The sequence below is a fragment of the Leuresthes tenuis genome, unplaced genomic scaffold (genome assembly GCF_036924035.1).
Source record: "Leuresthes tenuis unplaced genomic scaffold, fLeuTen1.0.hap1 SCAF_19, whole genome shotgun sequence".
Classification (NCBI taxonomy): Eukaryota; Metazoa; Chordata; class Actinopteri; order Atheriniformes; family Atherinopsidae; genus Leuresthes; species Leuresthes tenuis.
The window spans coordinates 19,713,013-19,731,289 of NW_027325373.1; the positions used below are offsets into that span (position 1 = coordinate 19,713,013).

General features: G+C 37.8%; 1 protein-coding gene across 2 annotated transcripts in view; it reads right to left on the bottom strand.

The window, feature by feature from the left end:
* LOC140276801 (netrin receptor UNC5D-like) overlaps window positions 1-18,277 on the bottom strand; it is a 177,809-nt gene that overhangs the window by 29,367 nt on the left and 130,165 nt on the right. For both annotated transcript variants that reach the window (XM_072371612.1, XM_072371611.1), the window contains exons 5-9: window positions 8,190-8,370; window positions 7,156-7,323; window positions 4,591-4,755; window positions 4,219-4,251; window positions 1,507-1,692 (exon numbers count right to left, since the gene is read on the bottom strand). In XM_072371612.1, coding sequence (XP_072227713.1) covers window positions 1,507-1,692; window positions 4,219-4,251; window positions 4,591-4,755; window positions 7,156-7,323; window positions 8,190-8,370 — 733 coding nt within the window. The remainder of the gene's footprint in view (window positions 1-1,506; window positions 1,693-4,218; window positions 4,252-4,590; window positions 4,756-7,155; window positions 7,324-8,189; window positions 8,371-18,277) is intronic.

Here is an 18,277-nt window from a genome sequence, read left to right on the forward strand (position 1 = left end):
AGAGCCTGCTTTTAAGCATTCTGCTGAATATATGGAAGGAGAACAAAAATGAAAGCAATAAGAATAAGAGTGAAAATATTAACAAATAATGTGCTTCTTACCATATGTTTTCAGCAAAGGTTTATTGCTTTGAGCATACTGATGTTTGCAATAAAGTAGCAAATACAATGCAAGCTTTATTGATTAATCTGTATATTAATGGACATTTACACAATAGCTCTGCAACAATAAGAACCCAGAGAAGCTCAAGTAAACAAACTGAAACATTAAGTACTGTCATTCTGGCTCCTGGAACATTTTAATAATTGATGTAGCTGTATCATAATACAAAGAAATGAATGCATAATTCATAACATTATATAAATACTTACAGCATGCACTTAAAAATCGAAATGCATTGACATCAGTGTGTGAGTCCAGAAATGTTTTTTGAATTTAAACAGCTCAAGAACAACGTCTTGCATTGTATTTAAAACTTAGTCCTGCTACATTTAACATCTTCCATAAGGGAGACTGTCAGTCTCGTCGTGAGGCATTTGTAAGCGTAGCTTCTAATTTCTATTTTCGATGTTTGGAGGCAGCAACTTAGGGCGGCAAATTTATTTTTTTGTTCTTCATTTTTTTCCATTTAGCTCTGGTTTAATCCATTGTTTGGTTGGGTATACTCATCACAAGTAACAAAAATCTAATCATTTTCAACACATAATATGCTAAATGAATAGAGGTGGTTTTTGGTGTGTGTGTCTCATTGGGTAACACACTGAAGTGAGAATTAAAATGAACTCATTTGTGCCAAGGTGAGTGTAGTGGCAGTTATATGAAAATCTATTTGCGAAGTGCACTTGTTTAATCACCCTCTCACTGCAAAGTCAAGTAAAAAGGACATTTGTGTATCTAGACACAACTCTACAGTGAAGAGGCTCTTCATAAAAACAAACAAAAAAAAAACTTTCCCTTAGATTTCTAATAATAATACAGATCTAAATCCATGTCATGGTACACATTCAAAGGGATGAAGGCAGAGTCTGTACTTTTTCCATCAGGAGATGCTTTGGTTGCTTACTAATTACTGTAAAAACAAAGCAGCATCTGGACCTCCTGCATAACAAATGAGACAGCAAGAAGGTAAATATTCCAAAATGACAATTTGCAGTTGTTTTATTTTTGCAAATGACTATTTATCATATGTTAATCGTGAATGTGTTTGCTATAAAAATGTTGTCTCTGTGTCAATTTGAATTTCAGGAGATCAGTAAAGACACATTTTGTTTATTCTCTCACAACTTACTGTACATTTTTGTACACTGAGGAGCCACCGCACTTTGTGAAAATATAGTTAAAGAGTTAAAAAGATTAGCACGAGTCCAAAAACCTGACTCTCCATTCTCTCTATCTCAAATGCATCTATTCTCGTAGAAAGTCCTGCTCACAGTGGGAATGTAGTATTTCATGACACAATTGAAGGTGTAAATGATTTGTTACCGTAAGACTCGATCACTGACTTACCTTGTCGAGAGGTCTTGAAGCTGAAAGACTGAAAGCCCCCAGTGAGGGCGGAGGAGTCGATAACATCAACACCGTACTCGCTCTGGTTTCGCCGGTAAAGAGTGACAGCGATGATCAGCAGCACCACAGTAACAACCCCTGCAGCCAGGCCTGAATACAAGGCCACATCACTTGTGCTCTCCACGCCTTTAGTGAGAAAAAGACATTCTTTTAAGACTGATAGCTTTAATTAGGGTGCAATGGAGACTTTTTCCCCACAAACAAACTGAGTATCTGTGCTGAGGGATATCAGCTGTTTTAAAGTTGTGGAAGTCTTCGGTAAGAGGCAAATCTGATTTGGTTTCAAACCACCTTAGTGCCTCTTTTGTTTTCCAAAAATGTCTTCCTCCTGATTCACAGCTTCATTGTTCCATCCTGCAGTTTTAAGGCTACTAATGAGGAACCACAGAAGGAAGGCGATTATAATCAAGCCAGCACCTGACTGTCATTTCAAACACTGCTTGGATCTAGTGTTGGAGGGACTCTGCGTTCTATTGGGATATTGTGACAAAACCAATTCATTAAATTAGCTCATCGGCAATGATTATGCTCTATCTGCTCCCACCAGTACTGCAGCTTCCAACTTCCGAAGAAGAAAAAGAATGGATGGGAAACCTGAGCTGCTTGCTTGTTTTTAAAAGATAATGAGATCGGCACTAAAACAGGACATGCCGAAAATTCCTCTAAGCAGCCTGAAGCTCATACAAGAAAAATTGACAAAATATGCAAAGCTGTATTAACGGCTATTGTTGGGGGTTAATTGGGGGCTTGGGAAGTTTTGGCAGCCTGACCGCATTTTTCTTACCATTCTTGACAAACAAGAAAAGACAACTAAGTTAAAGGACAAGTAAGGAAGACAGGAGAAGACATGCTTGTGGCTTGCTAGGTATCAAATTGATTTTTCTCTGTGCAAACTACACAATAGCAAGTGGCTCATTTCCCTTATGAACAATTCAATATAAAGCAATGGATATTCAGTGGTTAACCACAAGCACTTTGAGCTGAAATGCTACACCTACTGAAGTAAAAAAAATAATGGTTTAATAGAGGTGTACAGCTTATTGGAACAGAAATAAAAGAGAGGTAATTTCAGTAAGTAGAAAAAAAGGGAAAATATATTCCAATATATTAACTGGCATAACATCAAATAATGCTTTTCTACCAAACATACCCTCCAGCTAATCCCATTAAAACCTAAAGCTTTGTTTTAATAACAAAAAGCGCTCTAAAACTTGAGGGTTTATTGGAAAACTTTTTTTCCCCTCAGCCTCTAAAGAAACTAAATTCTTGAAATGAAGTAAATATGTATATGTATATATTTGTACTCTTAAAGGTTTTTCTTTTATTGTAAATTGTTGTCTCTATCCTTTTTAAGAGATATATTTGTTTTTGTCTGTTGTGGAAATGTTGGAACGTACAGTTTTCAGACCTGAAAGGTGGAAGCACATCTATATTTCATCAGGTCAAAGTAGGTTAAACACAGCCTAAATCCAGCCTGAAAAGTAAACAAGTTTAAAACTGAAGTTTGATTTCTTACTGCTACATTATAACAAAAAATTAAATAAATGAATATGCTGTATGCTATCTGTGCGTCAGAATATTTTTATCGGATATGACTAAGTCTCTGTTTCAACCACGCTCGTCAGCAGGATTTACATCTTGCCAGTTTAGTCCTATTTTGAGCGATATGTTCTCTTAAGTTCCTCTATTAATGGGAAAGGCTTTGGTTTTATATTGGTTGTGACACATAAAGCAAGAGAGATGTCCGGGCTAAGAACTTCACCCACTTATCAGTGGGGAATTTTCATGCACCACTGGTAACTTTTCTGCATCATAATGTCTTTATACAGACATATTAATTGCTTTCAAACATTTTTGGGTGTTCCTGCATCCGGGGGGCATAACATTTTTCCCACCTTATTTGACAATATCAGCATTATGGTGGTAATATTAGTAACACTTGGCACAAAAGAGAAAAAGGACATAAAGGACATGTTTTAAAATATAATAACTCAACAATTTAACATCACTCCTGCTGAATCAGCACACATGTGCGCATGGTATATCCCTCTGTCCTCTCTGTAAGCCTTTTGTTTAGGGAATTATAACCTTTTGAAAGACAGACTTAGCAATTTTCTTTAGACACTGTTCACAGTATGTAAACTTGGGTGCTCTGCACCCTAAGTCAGAGAAGCCATTGTGATCGGAAGCTTGAAGTAAGACTGCAGACAATCACAGAATAAGGCCATTTGAAAGTGAAACTAAATGTCATTTACTGATTGTTTCACTGTGTTTATGTGCTAAAACACAAATTAGACCTTTACTATCTTAAGATGAGTTAGCAAACAAGCCAAAATAGAAAAACATTAGTGGGTAATTAGGGTAATTACTTGATTGGTTTTGAGATTTCTTGAGAAAATATATTCTCCCTTCCTCCTCTAGCTTTGTTAGGGATCTAGCAGCGGGAGGATAAGAGAGAAAGAGATGCTGTGCCACTCCTGATTGATGTCACATTCAAACTAATATGTTTTAGGAGTGAATCCAGAACCACTGCTGAGGAAAAATAAACTATTTGATGCATTGTTGCAACTACGACTAAAGTTACAGCCCTCAGATGTACACTTCTTTCAAGTTGTTACTGGGGTGGACAAATGCACGTGAGGAAGAACTCACCCTGCGGCTTTGCATCATGGAGCAGCTTCCGATCTGCAGACAGAGGTAAACATTTGAATCTGAGAGCTTGTCCATCACATTTTTAAATACTCCAAGTGTGGGTTGGTTTAATTATCACTTGTGTATGCATCCAAGCCTGCACAACTGTGTTTGATGTATGTGGAGTCGAGTGTTTGAATAATGAAGATGAATGAGGGTGTTAATGAGCACAAGTATAATCACAATCATGATTGAGCCCACTCTTCCAGACATTATGAACAGTAAATCTATAACGACACACAACTGTGAACACAATGCAACTGACAGCTGTGATGCTCAAGTATCAGTTTGCTCATTTTTTAACATGTGAGCAGAAGAGTTGATGTTACCCACTCTGTGTGCAGAGGGCGCCGGTGCAGTTTTCTGCAGCCACTGCAACCCCGTCACACAGACGACCTCCATGTTTGGGCTCCGGAGCTGTACAGTCTCTGCTGCGCTGCCTCTCGCAAGCTGAGCTACACACTGACCACTCACTCCAATCCCCCCAGCCACCATCCACTAAGGGGTCAAATACAAACACAAACGTTTTCATGTGCATAACGCATTATTAAAGCAGAGAAATACTCCATGTGTGACTCATGAAAGCAGAAGTGACCACATCAACTTTAAGTTGATTCATTTAAAAGTTAGTTGGAATGTTTTTTTTTGGGGGGGGGGGACACTTTCAAAGTGGAAGCTGCACTGCTCTTAACATTTTCTTCCACAGTTTACCAAAATATTGTTCAGTCTTGTTGAGTTGGAGCACAGAAGTTCTCTTTATGCCATAATCAAGTCGTTTCAGCTGTGTGAGCTCTTTAATCTCCCCTTTTCCTGTTAATCAAATGCAGCATGTTTGTGTTCGTATTCAGGAGAAAGAATAATTCAGAAGGAGGCAGTTGGCAAAGAGGAGAAAATGTTTGAGTGAACCACCTTCCCCTGATAATTTACATTTTTCAAACCGATGAAAATTTTTCCTTTATACTTTGTAGCGGCTGAAATCATAAATTTGGGCTTGCTTAAAAAAACACTTGGGCAGAGCAGATTGCTCAGTAATTTTGATAACTAGAACTGCTGCTCTGCTTGGTCTCTCACAGTCAAAACTGCTACTGTTTGTTTCTCTCAGCCTCCTGTAGTTTTTACCCCATTTCTCCATTTCCAGGAGATTTTGTCTTAATTTGTTGCTTCATACGGTCCACCGCTTTCAATTTCAGAAACAAGCCATTGTGACCAGTACATTGTAGACATGCAATGCATTCATGGTGAAATGTAACTGACTCAAAGGAGACTGTTGCTGTAGCTGCAAAGGCTATCCAAAGATTTTGGGCTGACTTTATGCCTTCCCAACTCTTTTTTTCTTTTAACTTCAGATATAATTTGTTCATTTGCAGATACTGATTTCAAGAGTGTGCAGACACCAATTAAATAAGCTTAAACACTCAAGCATCAGTGTTATTATTTAACTGGATTTACATAGATTAGTACACAACATTAAAACCACCTGACTAATAGTTTGTGGATCCTTCTTTTGCAGTGTTTGGCACATGTTTGCTGTGGATACTTTGGGTCCTGTGGTCTGCAGATTCGGCCTCTATGGATTGTACTTCATCAGATTAGGATCTTGGGAGTTAACGGTCAGACTATGGCTTTTTGCTGTGTTGCTTCATCTGTTGCAGAGCTCGGTCAGCAGCAATGTGCAGGCGGCTGCTTTGTGTAGAAGCCCCATCGACATGAATGCAAGGATCCAAAGATTCCCAGCAGAGCGTTGCATTGCAACGGAATCATCAATGTTATTCACAACATATGTCAGTGGTTTTCAATAGCTGATTAGTGTGTTATTCAGTGTAGGATTGCTTAACCCTATTCTAGCACCTTCCAGTGTATACAAATATACCATCTATATTTCACGTGAATAAAATATGAGAATAAAACAGAAAAAAAGGTAGCATAACAAATAATAGCATTATCTTGCACGTTCCTGATATGAAACAATGTATTTTGTGATAGAAAGATGCAAAGAGATATATAGAATACCACTCAAATACACAAGTTATAGACAACAATTTGGGGCAGTAGTGTGAAAATATATTCCATCTAAATAGAAAGTAACAAGTGGTTCGAAATGTAGCTGGTATGAAAAGATGCCACCAGAGGGATTGAACAAACCTCTTGTCCTTAACTTGATTCAACTAACATCTGGTGGAAAAAAAGTGCTATCAGTGGTAGAAATCCTTTGACCATTGGGTTTCTGGCCTCATGTCACCAGCTGTATTGATGTAATGGTTTGACATAAGTTCATGGACTGTGTTCTTTCTAAAAAATTAACCAGGTTCTCTTTGACGTCTCCACATGTGACATCCTGCACAACTCATCTTCCTTGATGACAGAGTTTCTGTCTAAAGCAGAACAGCTGCACATTGTCCCCAATAAACTTAGACAAACACATCAGAACATTGCACATGTGGAAACCAAGGCACACCACAGAAACAGGAAAAATTAAGTGGAAGTTTTGATTTTGGAATTTGTTGGCAGCCTGTATAGTTCCACAATAATGTAATTTTATATGAAATATCAGATGCTGAGAAAAAAACATTTTGCCCACAGTACAAAATGACTGAAGAATTACATAAGTCTTGGTTTTTGCTCATTGGGATGATGGCACTTATTTTGGGATCTTCTTATCTAACCTACTGCATGAAAACAAACAGGTTTACGAAATGGCAAACCATTTAATCATTACATGAACTTTGAATCTCTAACAGGCAAAGATCCATTAATCCAACAACAACATAGCAAACTTAACTAGTATCTATAAACCGTTTGGCTGGTTTTAATTCTATTTACAAAAAATGTTGTGGGAGAAAATCCTCAAAAACTCTAAAATGATCTCCAACAGCATGAAGTCTAAGCTGTTTCTCTTACCTGGACAAATTGTGTTGCATGTGCTCTTCTGCACTGACATGCCCTCACAGAAGGCTCCTCCATTTAGAGGAGCTGGATTCGTGCAAGTCCGAGAGCGTTTCTGCACGCCTCGACCACAGCGTACGTTACAAGGGGACCAGTCTGTCCATAATGACCAACCGCCATTCACTGCATGTGCCAAAGGGTGAAGGAGAAATATATGAACAGTTACAATAAGAATGGCAGCAGGCTTACACTGCGTGGTTAACGAGACATTTTCTGTCATGTAAAGCAGCACCTGGATGATTGTAACACAAGGCTGACTCTGAGGTTTCCTAAAATAAAGCAGGATGACTGACTAATCTGCTCATTTGCTGTCATAGGAATGGAGGAAAACCTATTATTCCATTGTGCCTGTCATGGGCTTCATTAGCATTACAGGTATTAATGATTGACGGGTCTCAGCGATGGGGTTTCAGAAAGAATCAGATGTATTCCTGTCAGTTAAATGCACTCTCTGCATGAAGAATAAAATGACGAGAGGTCAGTAAAATGAGCACAGAAATACTTCAATTAAGGCTATCGTTTCATGAAGGAAACTAGAGTGAGTATGACATTATAATTTCACTCTCTACAAAGCTATATAAATGCTGGAAACATGACTTACTAGCCCACAGCTACACAAAGTGTTTTACACAGAGTATTTAGTGCTGGCAGATAAAAGCTAGAGAGTGTAAGTGACCACATTGCAGCTTTTCCATCATTAATAATGGAGTTCCTCGAAATATTGGGCCTGTGTCTCCTTGTTTAACACAAAACATCGCTGGCCCATTAACTACTCATTAGTGAAAAAGACCACTCACTAGCACTTTCCAAATTCATTCTTTTGAGGGAGTTTGCTTGAAGTGGCAAGTTGACACCATGTGTTTGTGGAGAAAAATTCATATTCCTATGCAGGCACAAAACTTTTGTCTCTTAAATTACGCAACAATTATCACGACCTTCTGGCAGAGACATTATTGTGAAATGAGAAAATCTTGACCGTGATTTCCTACCATACACCACAACCATTGCTGTGGCACTGCGTCTCCTGGCCACAATGTTGCTGGCGACGCAGGTGTAGTTTCCAGAGTCAGAGAGACGAGCTTCTGAGATGATGAGATTATGGTCATCTCTTCTATCAATGACACCGTCATCAGCCAAGCTCAGAGGTTCCTCATTTTTCAGCCATTCCACCTGAAAACAACAGAACAGATTTTTTCAGTTGAGGCATTAAAACACCCAAAAATCAGACAGAAGTCACACCAGTTAAAATCAATGCTAAATAAATCCCATCAATATCAGCCACTTCTCCTCGGGCTGATGTAACACTTCTATACTGGGACCTCCTAAAATGACACATCTCAAGGGATCTATCTTGGAATGAAAAAAAAGGAACATTCATATTCTGTTTTACACTGAAGTTTCTAAATATATATCTGCAATCTACTGTAAAGTGAATGTGCAACATTGACAGATATTTTGGTCCACTCAGCTTCTTTTCCTGCCCTTACACACATGATGTGCAGAAAGTGGGTCGACACTGATGCTGAATGCTTCCGTTGTTCAGTATGAGTTTAGTAATTTAAGATTATGCGGTTGTCTACCAGCCAGCATGATGTACTCGACAACCATATATGATGAGCTCAAGAGCCCATTCATCTGCACCAATCAAAAATATTCTTATGACTATATTTCCAACTTAATGTCAGTCAATCCATGTAAAAAAGGTTGGCATATTCTTTCTCTTCCAACCATTTACCGATGATTCAAGATAACAACATGTTAATGCTACATCTGGCTTACAAACATATATATACTGTAAATTGTGAATCCATAACTTAATTTCAATGGTTATTTCTTACTTTTATCATACTATCTCATCCTTTTACAACACTGCGTATATTTCTACAAACTGAGGAGTCCAGCTGCTCCAGTTTTGAATGGAAGATGTTTGCCCATTCATATTTGCTCAACCCATCAGGGCCTCCATTGTTGTCCATTTTGTTTTATGATCCATCAAATGTTTTCAGTGGCAAGGGGAAGGTCGGTTTAGCAACTGGACTCCTGTAAAAGTCATGTCATTTCAAAATGTGCACAATATGGTTTGGCATTACACTGGAAATAAGGAAGAGCTTATCTGAGAGAGTTTATCTGCATGACAGCACATGTTGCTCCAAAATCATATATCAGCATTAGTGATGCCTTTACAGATGTGAAAATTACCCACACCATGTGCAATAATGTACCCCAGTCCCCCCATATAAATGTAAACTTCGTATTAGTCAGACCAGAGGATGGTTACATAGTTCATCCCAGCTCATCTTAAAATGAGCTCAGGGCAGAGAAGATACTGTTACTTGGATAAAAGTTATTTTCTTTGCATGCTTCAGTGTTTTTTAATTCGTATTTGTGGAGGCAAAGACAAACACTGCTGAACGGAGTTCCTAAATCCATGCAATGATTTTCCCATGGAATGCAAAATGTCTGTTTTCAGTGCAGTGCAGCATGCAGGCCTGTTCGTTTTCAGTATCATCCCTTACCTAATTGAGGAAATCCCCAAATCTTTGCAATTTTGAATGGAGAAATGTAAAATATTGAACTCTTATAGTCTTTCTCAGACTGATGAACATGTAAGTAAACTATTGCATATTAATCCTCTATCAGTTCTCCAGAATGTTGTCCCTGATCCAACTTTTTTAAAAACAATTTGCTACCATCAATTTCCAAATGAAATACATAAATTACTTTTTTTCATGCATACTAGCTACCTATAAAACTGCTCTAATGATGAGCTCATGCATTTTACATGTTGAAGGGTCTTGTCTTATTGTTAAAGTTACCAAGCTAATTTGTCGTTAATTGACTCATTATCAAAAGCAATTTCAAATAGTTAATAAATGCAATTATTTCTAACAATCTCTATCTTTCACCTTTGAATAAACTTAACCAGCTTTCACGTAATTGGAGGGTAATATATTTACTAGGTACAATACGACCTAAAACAATTTGTAACTAATCCCACCTTTATGAAGATTACAATGATTAACTTGTAAGCTGTAAGTTCAAGCGTCTAGTGTGTGGTCCCATTTTCTATTACTGAATACAAACTCTATCCATCTATCACAGGTATCTCAACAAAGAGATGTTAATATAAATACAGTGGACAAAATAATAGAAACACAGCGAGCAAGATTCATCAAGCTATAAAGGGACAGATTATAATTACAAGATCAAGAGTTTGTGGGAAAAACTTAATATGGTTGACAACCACTCAGAAGGAGTGATGTAGTAGGTAGGTCACATCCACTAGCGTTGCCAATTCATTGGCCGTGCAGTGAGTGAAAGTAATAAGGAATTACAAAATAAAGGACGTTCTGTTGATGCTCCTTTCCTCGCATGACTGGCTCTGTAAATTGCTATTAATGTGTCACTAGCACAAGCTGCTCATTGAGAGGGACGAGCGAGAGCACGAGGAGTGGGGTTTGATTTATGGCCGTGTATTTGAGGATTAAAACTCCACCCCACTGGGAGCTCTATGTGCTTGTGCATGTGGCTGTGCTCCAGTGTGTGAGTGCGCATGTGTTTGTGAAGTGTGTGTCCACTTGCCAAGGGAATTTCACAACAGCCCACAAACTCAGAGACTGCTTTGCTCTTTCAAAACCCTCAGTCAAAAAAAAAAAGAAAGAAAATGAGCTAAGAAATCAATACATCAGGAGTCATGTTGTCGCAAGTATTTTTCTCCCTCCTTTTGATGGCCAAAGAAGTCTTTCATCATGTGGCTTTAATTTAGCCTTTTTTTAACTGCTGGCTTCACAGCTTTCAAGACATAACAAACAACAACACTGGTGGGTTGTACTGGTTCTTCTGTCAGTCCTCCTTTATAATTTAACCTTTCATACCTTCAATTTTTAACCAACATTCTCCAGTTGTGTAAAAAATATACAACTCCAACTCCAAAGAAAGTTGGGATTGTTTGTAAAATGTGAATAAAAACAAATGCAATCATTTGCAAATGTCATAAAACAATCTTCCATTCACAATAGGACACTGAAACCTTCAAATGTTGAAAGTGAGACATTTTACAATTTCATGAAAAACATCAGCTTGTCTTGAATACGATGGCAGCAACATCTCTGAAAAAGTTGTGACAGCACCATGTTTACCACAGTGTAGCATCCTCTTCTTTTAAGAACACCTCAGGGAATTGAGGACACCAGATGGGAAAGAAATGTTGTCCTATTCTTGTCTGATATACAATTCTACCTGCTCAAAAGTCCTGGGTCTTCTTCGAAGGGTTTTAAATTTCATGATGCACCAAGTAGTTTCAGTTGGTGAAAGGTCTGGTTTGCGGGCAGCTACAGTCCAGCACACAAAGTCTTCTATCACGAAGCCATGCAGTTGTAAAGATGCAGTATGTGGTTTAGCATTGTCTTATTGAAATATGCCTATAGTGAGGCCTGGGTGAGAGTATATTTTTCCTAAAATCTGTAAATACTTTTGAGCTTTTATTTTGACTTTCCAAATGTCAAAGCCATTTATTTCCAAAAAGAATTTCAGATTTCTGTTCATCTGACCACAAAACAATTTTTCACTTTACCTCACTTCATTTTAAATTAGCTTTGGCCCAGAGCAGACATCTGTGTTTCTAGATCATGTTCACATATGGCTTCTTATTTGTATGATAGAGCTTTAACCTGCTTTTGTGGAGGACACAGATTCAAGCCTGTTTTTAAGGCCTGAGGGTCTCATGATTTTAAACTGTGTCTCTTGGAGACAGAGATTTGTCCAGATTATTTGAATCTGAGTGACTGTATTTCAAATTGGAAAACATTATTCTGAAAGTGCTCCACAATTTGCAGACACATTTCTGCAGATTGCTAAATCTCTGTCCATCTTTACTCCTGAGAGACTCTGCCTCTTGAAGGTGCTCTTTTTATGACCAACCATATTACTGTTTTGTTGCTAATTAACCTCCTCAGTTGCAACCTACTCCTCCAACGTTTTTGGAACTATGGTTATATTTTTGTTATCAAGATTCACTCTAATGATTTTATCACAGATCTAATTAGTTTGGTACATTTTTATCATTTGTTTATTCAGTCACATGTGAATTTTGTAATTACATTTAAAACGTAGAGCATCTGTTCCTTTAACAAAGTTCACAATATTTTGTACATGATATGGATAAGATTCCATCATAAAGACCTCTCTTATCTCACTAAGAGACAAAGTATTCAGAGAATGAACTGATAATGAACCAAAACAGTCTTTTTGACCATCACTCTGTCAGGTTATCTGGTGGTGCACAAGCAAAAAATTCTATTTGGAGGGAGATTAATGCCTCAACGTGAGCCTTTTATTGCTTTTGTTTTGATACTGACTCTAACTAAATGGTTACTTTGAAATGCTGCAAGAGAAAGGTCATTAATTAACCAGGGATGGAGTCTGTCCTCACTAACAATTAATAAGAGAAAGTTTCTGTACATTATAGAACAAACGTACAGTAAGGTTAGTATACAAAGAAACAGTTTGTTCAAAAACCTATTTAGCTCAAATAAGAGTAAAATGAAATTACTAGGAAATATACTTCCACTTACGACAAAAAACAACTGAAATCTATTTTCCTGAATTTCCCCAAATGGTATCGTGGGGCCATTGTATAATCTAATGGAATGTTAAATGGTAGCGGCAACTTAACCTCCAACCCTTCCTTCTTGTATTCATAAAGGACGCATATTTATGGAGAAGTGCTGGAATTAAACTTGACAAGTACCAAGATTGAATTATTATGTTGGATAAGTCAAATATGTTTCAACTGTCAGAGGATAATATGTCACCTCGGGAAATACACAGCAAAACGGCATGCATTGCTCCAAGCAAAGGCTCACGCATGGGCTACACCGTTCTACATGTAACTGTTGTCTATTGTGCATAATTTCTTTCATTAACCAGGCATTAAAACAAAGGAAAGAAGTATTTTTCACATTTACACCACACCTAGGCAAGATAAGGTGCAAAATCCCTACTCTGTGCTGAATTTGTTTCACAAATAGTTCACCGAGTTAAAGAAAATAACAGCTACACATTATGATAAAAGTTCATGTATTTAATTCATGAACTTATTACCTTGAGCTGAAACAGCAGGTCTCTGATAAAGCCCCAGAAAAACAGTAACCGAACACTAAAAGCTTTGGAGTAGTAGTTTTTTTTTTGCCCAATGCTACTGCGTTAAATCATGCAGTAGGTTTAAAGCTGTCCACCTTCTACTGGTATAAAATCTATCAAATATACTGTAGCTGTGAAATGCCTTAAGTATAAATGTACCAAATTTGAGTAATTGAAGTGATTTAAATCTTTTTACAAGCTGAATGAGCTTTCAAACTTTTATTACTTTTTATTACAGTGACATAGAACGTAAGAAAGTCACAGGGAAAGAGAGAAGATTTATTGTAATTGGATTCCAGACAGGATTTGACCCTTGGCAGTAAAGATGCACTTCGGATGACAAAGTCACTATTCAAACAACTCAGTTTTTCACCCAGTCATGTCTCATGTAGCCTATTTCATTAAGCTGACAAAATTAAACAAACTACATTAAGGCTGATCAGGGTTTTTCACGCTGTGTCCTTCATTGAGATCGGTATGTATGTACTGATGGATGGTTGCGTAGCTGGTTGATCTGCTGTGCCCATTAATTTGATTCATTTTTCTTTTCAAATCCTGACACAACGTGAGCAATCATCATCAGCAAACCAATATGACACTAGAGGACAAACTCAAAGCTAAAAAACTATTCCATCTGTTAAAAATGTCATTGTAGGTTGTATATAACATGGTAGATTGCATGAGCTTTACTGTGCATTTATAACTATAATTATTGGGATCATTTCAACATCATGGAGAGCTTCACCTGGTCCTTTTGGTTCCAGGATTTTTTTTGGTTCAGATTTTGTTCAGATTTGCCTATGGAGATCAGGCAAATGAATGCCCTGAGGTATGACAAGCAAACCTCATCCTTCCCTTTCCTTTCTGTTTGTGTGTGTGAGCATTCATGTCATTTGGGTGTGCCGTTCTAGTCTTTTCTCTCGACCTGCACACCTGACACACTTTATACCTCTAGCCTTTCTGGTATATATATCTTTTTTGCCTTCTATTCCTTGGCAGATTGTCACTTCACCTATGTAGCGCTGTGAAAGGGGGCAATTCTAGCTCATTAGTCTCTTCGGTTGTTATTTGATTCTTAAGAACTCCTTGTTTTAGTTTGTGCTTGATTCCCTCAGTCTCTCTCCCACCGGCCTCATCAAATGACACTCCCACCCCTCAGCCCTGTTTACCTGAATGTTTGCCCGGCCCTCTAAAAACGAGGCTTCCAGGCAAACTTTCTAAAGTTATTCTTATCCTAAAGCTCTGCTGTACAGTTTGGAATCACAAGACTTGCTTGCTCTGCAAAGCTCATCGACCATCTGAGACTCAGGCTGCCAAGACAATAAAACTTGTTCAAATGTTTTTTGATGCCTGTTGTTTGTGTCCAGCACTTTATTCAAACGTAACATTTTCAGATTTGAATAATCCTTATTTATAAGATTTACAGAAGCTGACTGAAGGAGGACGGCTGCGGCATGTTTTTTGTCCAAAAATGTGCATTTTTCATATTTTACATCAGCCATAATCTTGCAACCATACTTAAAGACACATTTCTAATCAATCCATTCAGTTGGTATTGATAATCAGTGTGATGTGTCTGAGTGAAGCTTCGATCAGTGCTGTATTGATCTGCCCTTCAATAAAAATCATTCATTCACCCTTTTTGCAATACCGCTGACTTGTTTAGGAGGCTATGCATCTCAGATGTTGTTCTCTCATTTGTATTTGTGTGTAATTAAAAAATAATCATTGCTGATATACCTAAACTTCCCAGAATGCACGAGTGTTGAGTGTTACAAGTATTTCAGTTCTTCTATAGCTGCAACTCCAAAGGAAACATAATTCTAGTTCAGACTTATGGATAAAATATTGTTTTTGAAGTAAAATTAAAGACAGACAGAATGTTGTGAACATAAGGTCAAAGGAACTTGAAGCTAAAATTAGCCTACAGTACTTTACAGAAGTAAGAAAATCATTCAAATACTCTCAGAGATTCTTAAAGGGTATCAGAGCACAGTGAGAAAAAGGTTTGGGTAAAAGAATACAACACCAGGAGAAACATGTAGCTTCATTAACCATCAGACATCAGTTGCTGTCCTCTTCAGTGTGACTGGTCAGATAATTGTCCCCCTAGTCTTTCTGTGATAATTGGATATATACGGTGCTTGAATTTTCTTTGGTGGAGAATTTTGATTCTTTTGGGCTCTTATCTTTGGGAATTCTTACACTGGTGTATTATTACTGTTTTATTTCTGTGTCTTGTGTTTTTGCTTTGATTTATCTTTCACATTCTGCTCCTTCTTTTGGTCTTTCAGTATTCGCTGCAGGACATGCATAATCTCGAAGTGTAATATGCAAGCTGTGTCGGACCTGGAGTCTCCCCTTCGGGGGGATGTGGTAGAGAGATGCACATGCTGATGAGAAGGCAGGGACAGCATAGACTCAAATGAGCCTGATAAGCTACAGCCTGGGGAGGAAACAAATGTGCTTAATTGGCAAATTTGTTCCACTTAGATAGCAGCAGTTTGTGTTGAACAACACAACACCTTACTTCACAGGCCAGGCCTTACAGGCAGTGTGTTGGGTTGGTCTCAAGGTCACCATGTTGACCATTAAACTGCAGTTAAATTAAGCTAAAACCTAATCTCCAATGTGCCTCGTAAACTTTCCCAAGCAACTTTAGTCTCAGTTAATTTTTCAGCCAGTGGAGAAATAACAAATTAAACTATGTTTAAAGCTGCATCAAATGGTCAGCAGGGCATTCAGAGCCCAAGCAGAAAAGTTATATTTTTCTGACAGCCTCAAGCTGTTTAAAGAAGTTGAAATGAGAGAGAAAGCTAATATGCTTGGAGCAGTGCGGAAAGGTATCACCTTAAACTTAAACATACAGTCAGTCATTTCAGTGTCTCCTTACATCAGGCCTAAATGCTCACTTATTCTTACAGGAGATGTAACGACCTACATTTGGTATCATTTTAATGGGAAGTGAAAGGAACATGAAGACAATTGCAGAGCGATGTGCTAAGTTTTGTTCCACCTGATTCAATTAAAGCTCACTTTCATTAACACGTGCCCCCCTCATTTCCCTTCCCACGTGCGACACTCTCCCCACCTTCCCTCAGTCATGTATGGCCTTTTCTCAGTGCAACAATGACTTTCATGAAATCACATTAAACAAATGAGCCCTCCAAATCTGACAGCAGCATATTCTGGAGGCGGGGTGTCTAAACCCTTGTTGTGTCCTTGGTTTATCTCTACACTGTCTCTGGAAATGTTATGTTTATCACTGAATAATTACATTTTAAGCACTTCAAATGACTAGGGATGGGATGCTTGATGATTAATTACACTTGGTATGGAACACTTGGGCCATTAATGTGGGGCTAATGATTGAAAAACGTTTTTACTGAGGTTGCTAAAGTAACTTGCTCATGGCTTTAATTTTAGAAAAGTTAATCTTTTAATCAAATAATACTTTAAATAAACATTTACATGATCAGAACAAATATAGGAGAGGACGTTGCAGCAGAGACCTCACAATTCAAATCAAGCACTGTGCATTGAATGATTTCTCAGCAAAAATACACTTTTCAGTGATCTGAAATAGATTTTGTTTGGTTTTTGATAGAAGCTACATTGTGTTTTTTGAGGTTTTCCCTCCCATTCACTGTGTTTTACTGATTTTTGAACAACAAAAACCCAACTTTGACAGCACAGGGAATTATTCTTTCTCACAGAGAACACTGTTTCTGAACTGCATGAAAAGCTTAGTTTATTTTCCAGGTTTTTCTTCCTTGACTTAATGACATCACAAACAGCTTTCACTCATTTGCTCATTAAGTCATAGTTAATCACATGAAAACACTTTACTAAAACACATTAGTCACTTCCTGGTTGGGCTTAGTAAATAAGGGATAAGAAACCGGTCATGTTAAGAGTAAAAGACATTCTTTTTTACAATAAGACCTACCCTGATGGATGCCATTAACTGGATACCTTGGTTATATGTAAACACAACATGCTATGATGACTTTGTCACTTCGTGGTTGGGCAATAAAATGACTTGGCTAGGGTTAGAAATCAACACTACTTGGGGACTGGAAAATGATAAAGATTAGGAAAAAAATACATTACATTACATACATACATTTTACAACATGACTGTTACCTTCAAGGATGCAATTTTTACAATTCACAAGCAGTTGCTCTCATAACCACTGGAGTTTGCATTTTCTTTGAATGTAATTATAGGTTGCTGTGGTCTGCATGAGTAATGGGGATATATTTGGAAGGACAGTCTCAACAAAAGGGAACAAACTGGACATTTTGGGAAGAGGGCCTTAAAGAGACATTGGCTGCAATGGTTTGTTTTAGACAGAAGAGGATGAGAAGTCCTGCAACAATCTAACATATTTGAAATGTAATGTGAATCCCTTCTACTAGCTAAAGAGTTAGCTGTGACCACGTTGCTGCTGTCCTCATTGTCCTTCAGCTGAGACTCTGGTTCTGCAGACAGACTCAACTTTCTTAGACTGCAGCTGGCAACAGTAGTCCTCATTGTGCTTCCAGGGAGGACTGTTGTACACTTGAGGACAAACTCCAATCAGAACTTAAAGTAGGTGGAGAAATGAGTCATGTGACATTATGCGAAAAATCATTATGGTTTACTGTTGTCGGCTGCAGTCCAAGACAGTGCATTTGGGGTCCATGCTTCAGAACCAGAGGGTCACTACAACAAACTTTCTGATGGGAAAATTAAAATGGAACTGAGCAAGCTGGTTTGCAATGACAGCACTACAAAAACACTATTATTTATATAAAAAAGGATCCATTTTAAACTCTTGTCACCAACAAACTAAAGTGATTTTAAGCTCTTTTACTATGATCAATTCTCCACAGTCTGACTTCAAGTGTGCACATATTATTACCTCTATCATGACTGGGACAGATAATATGG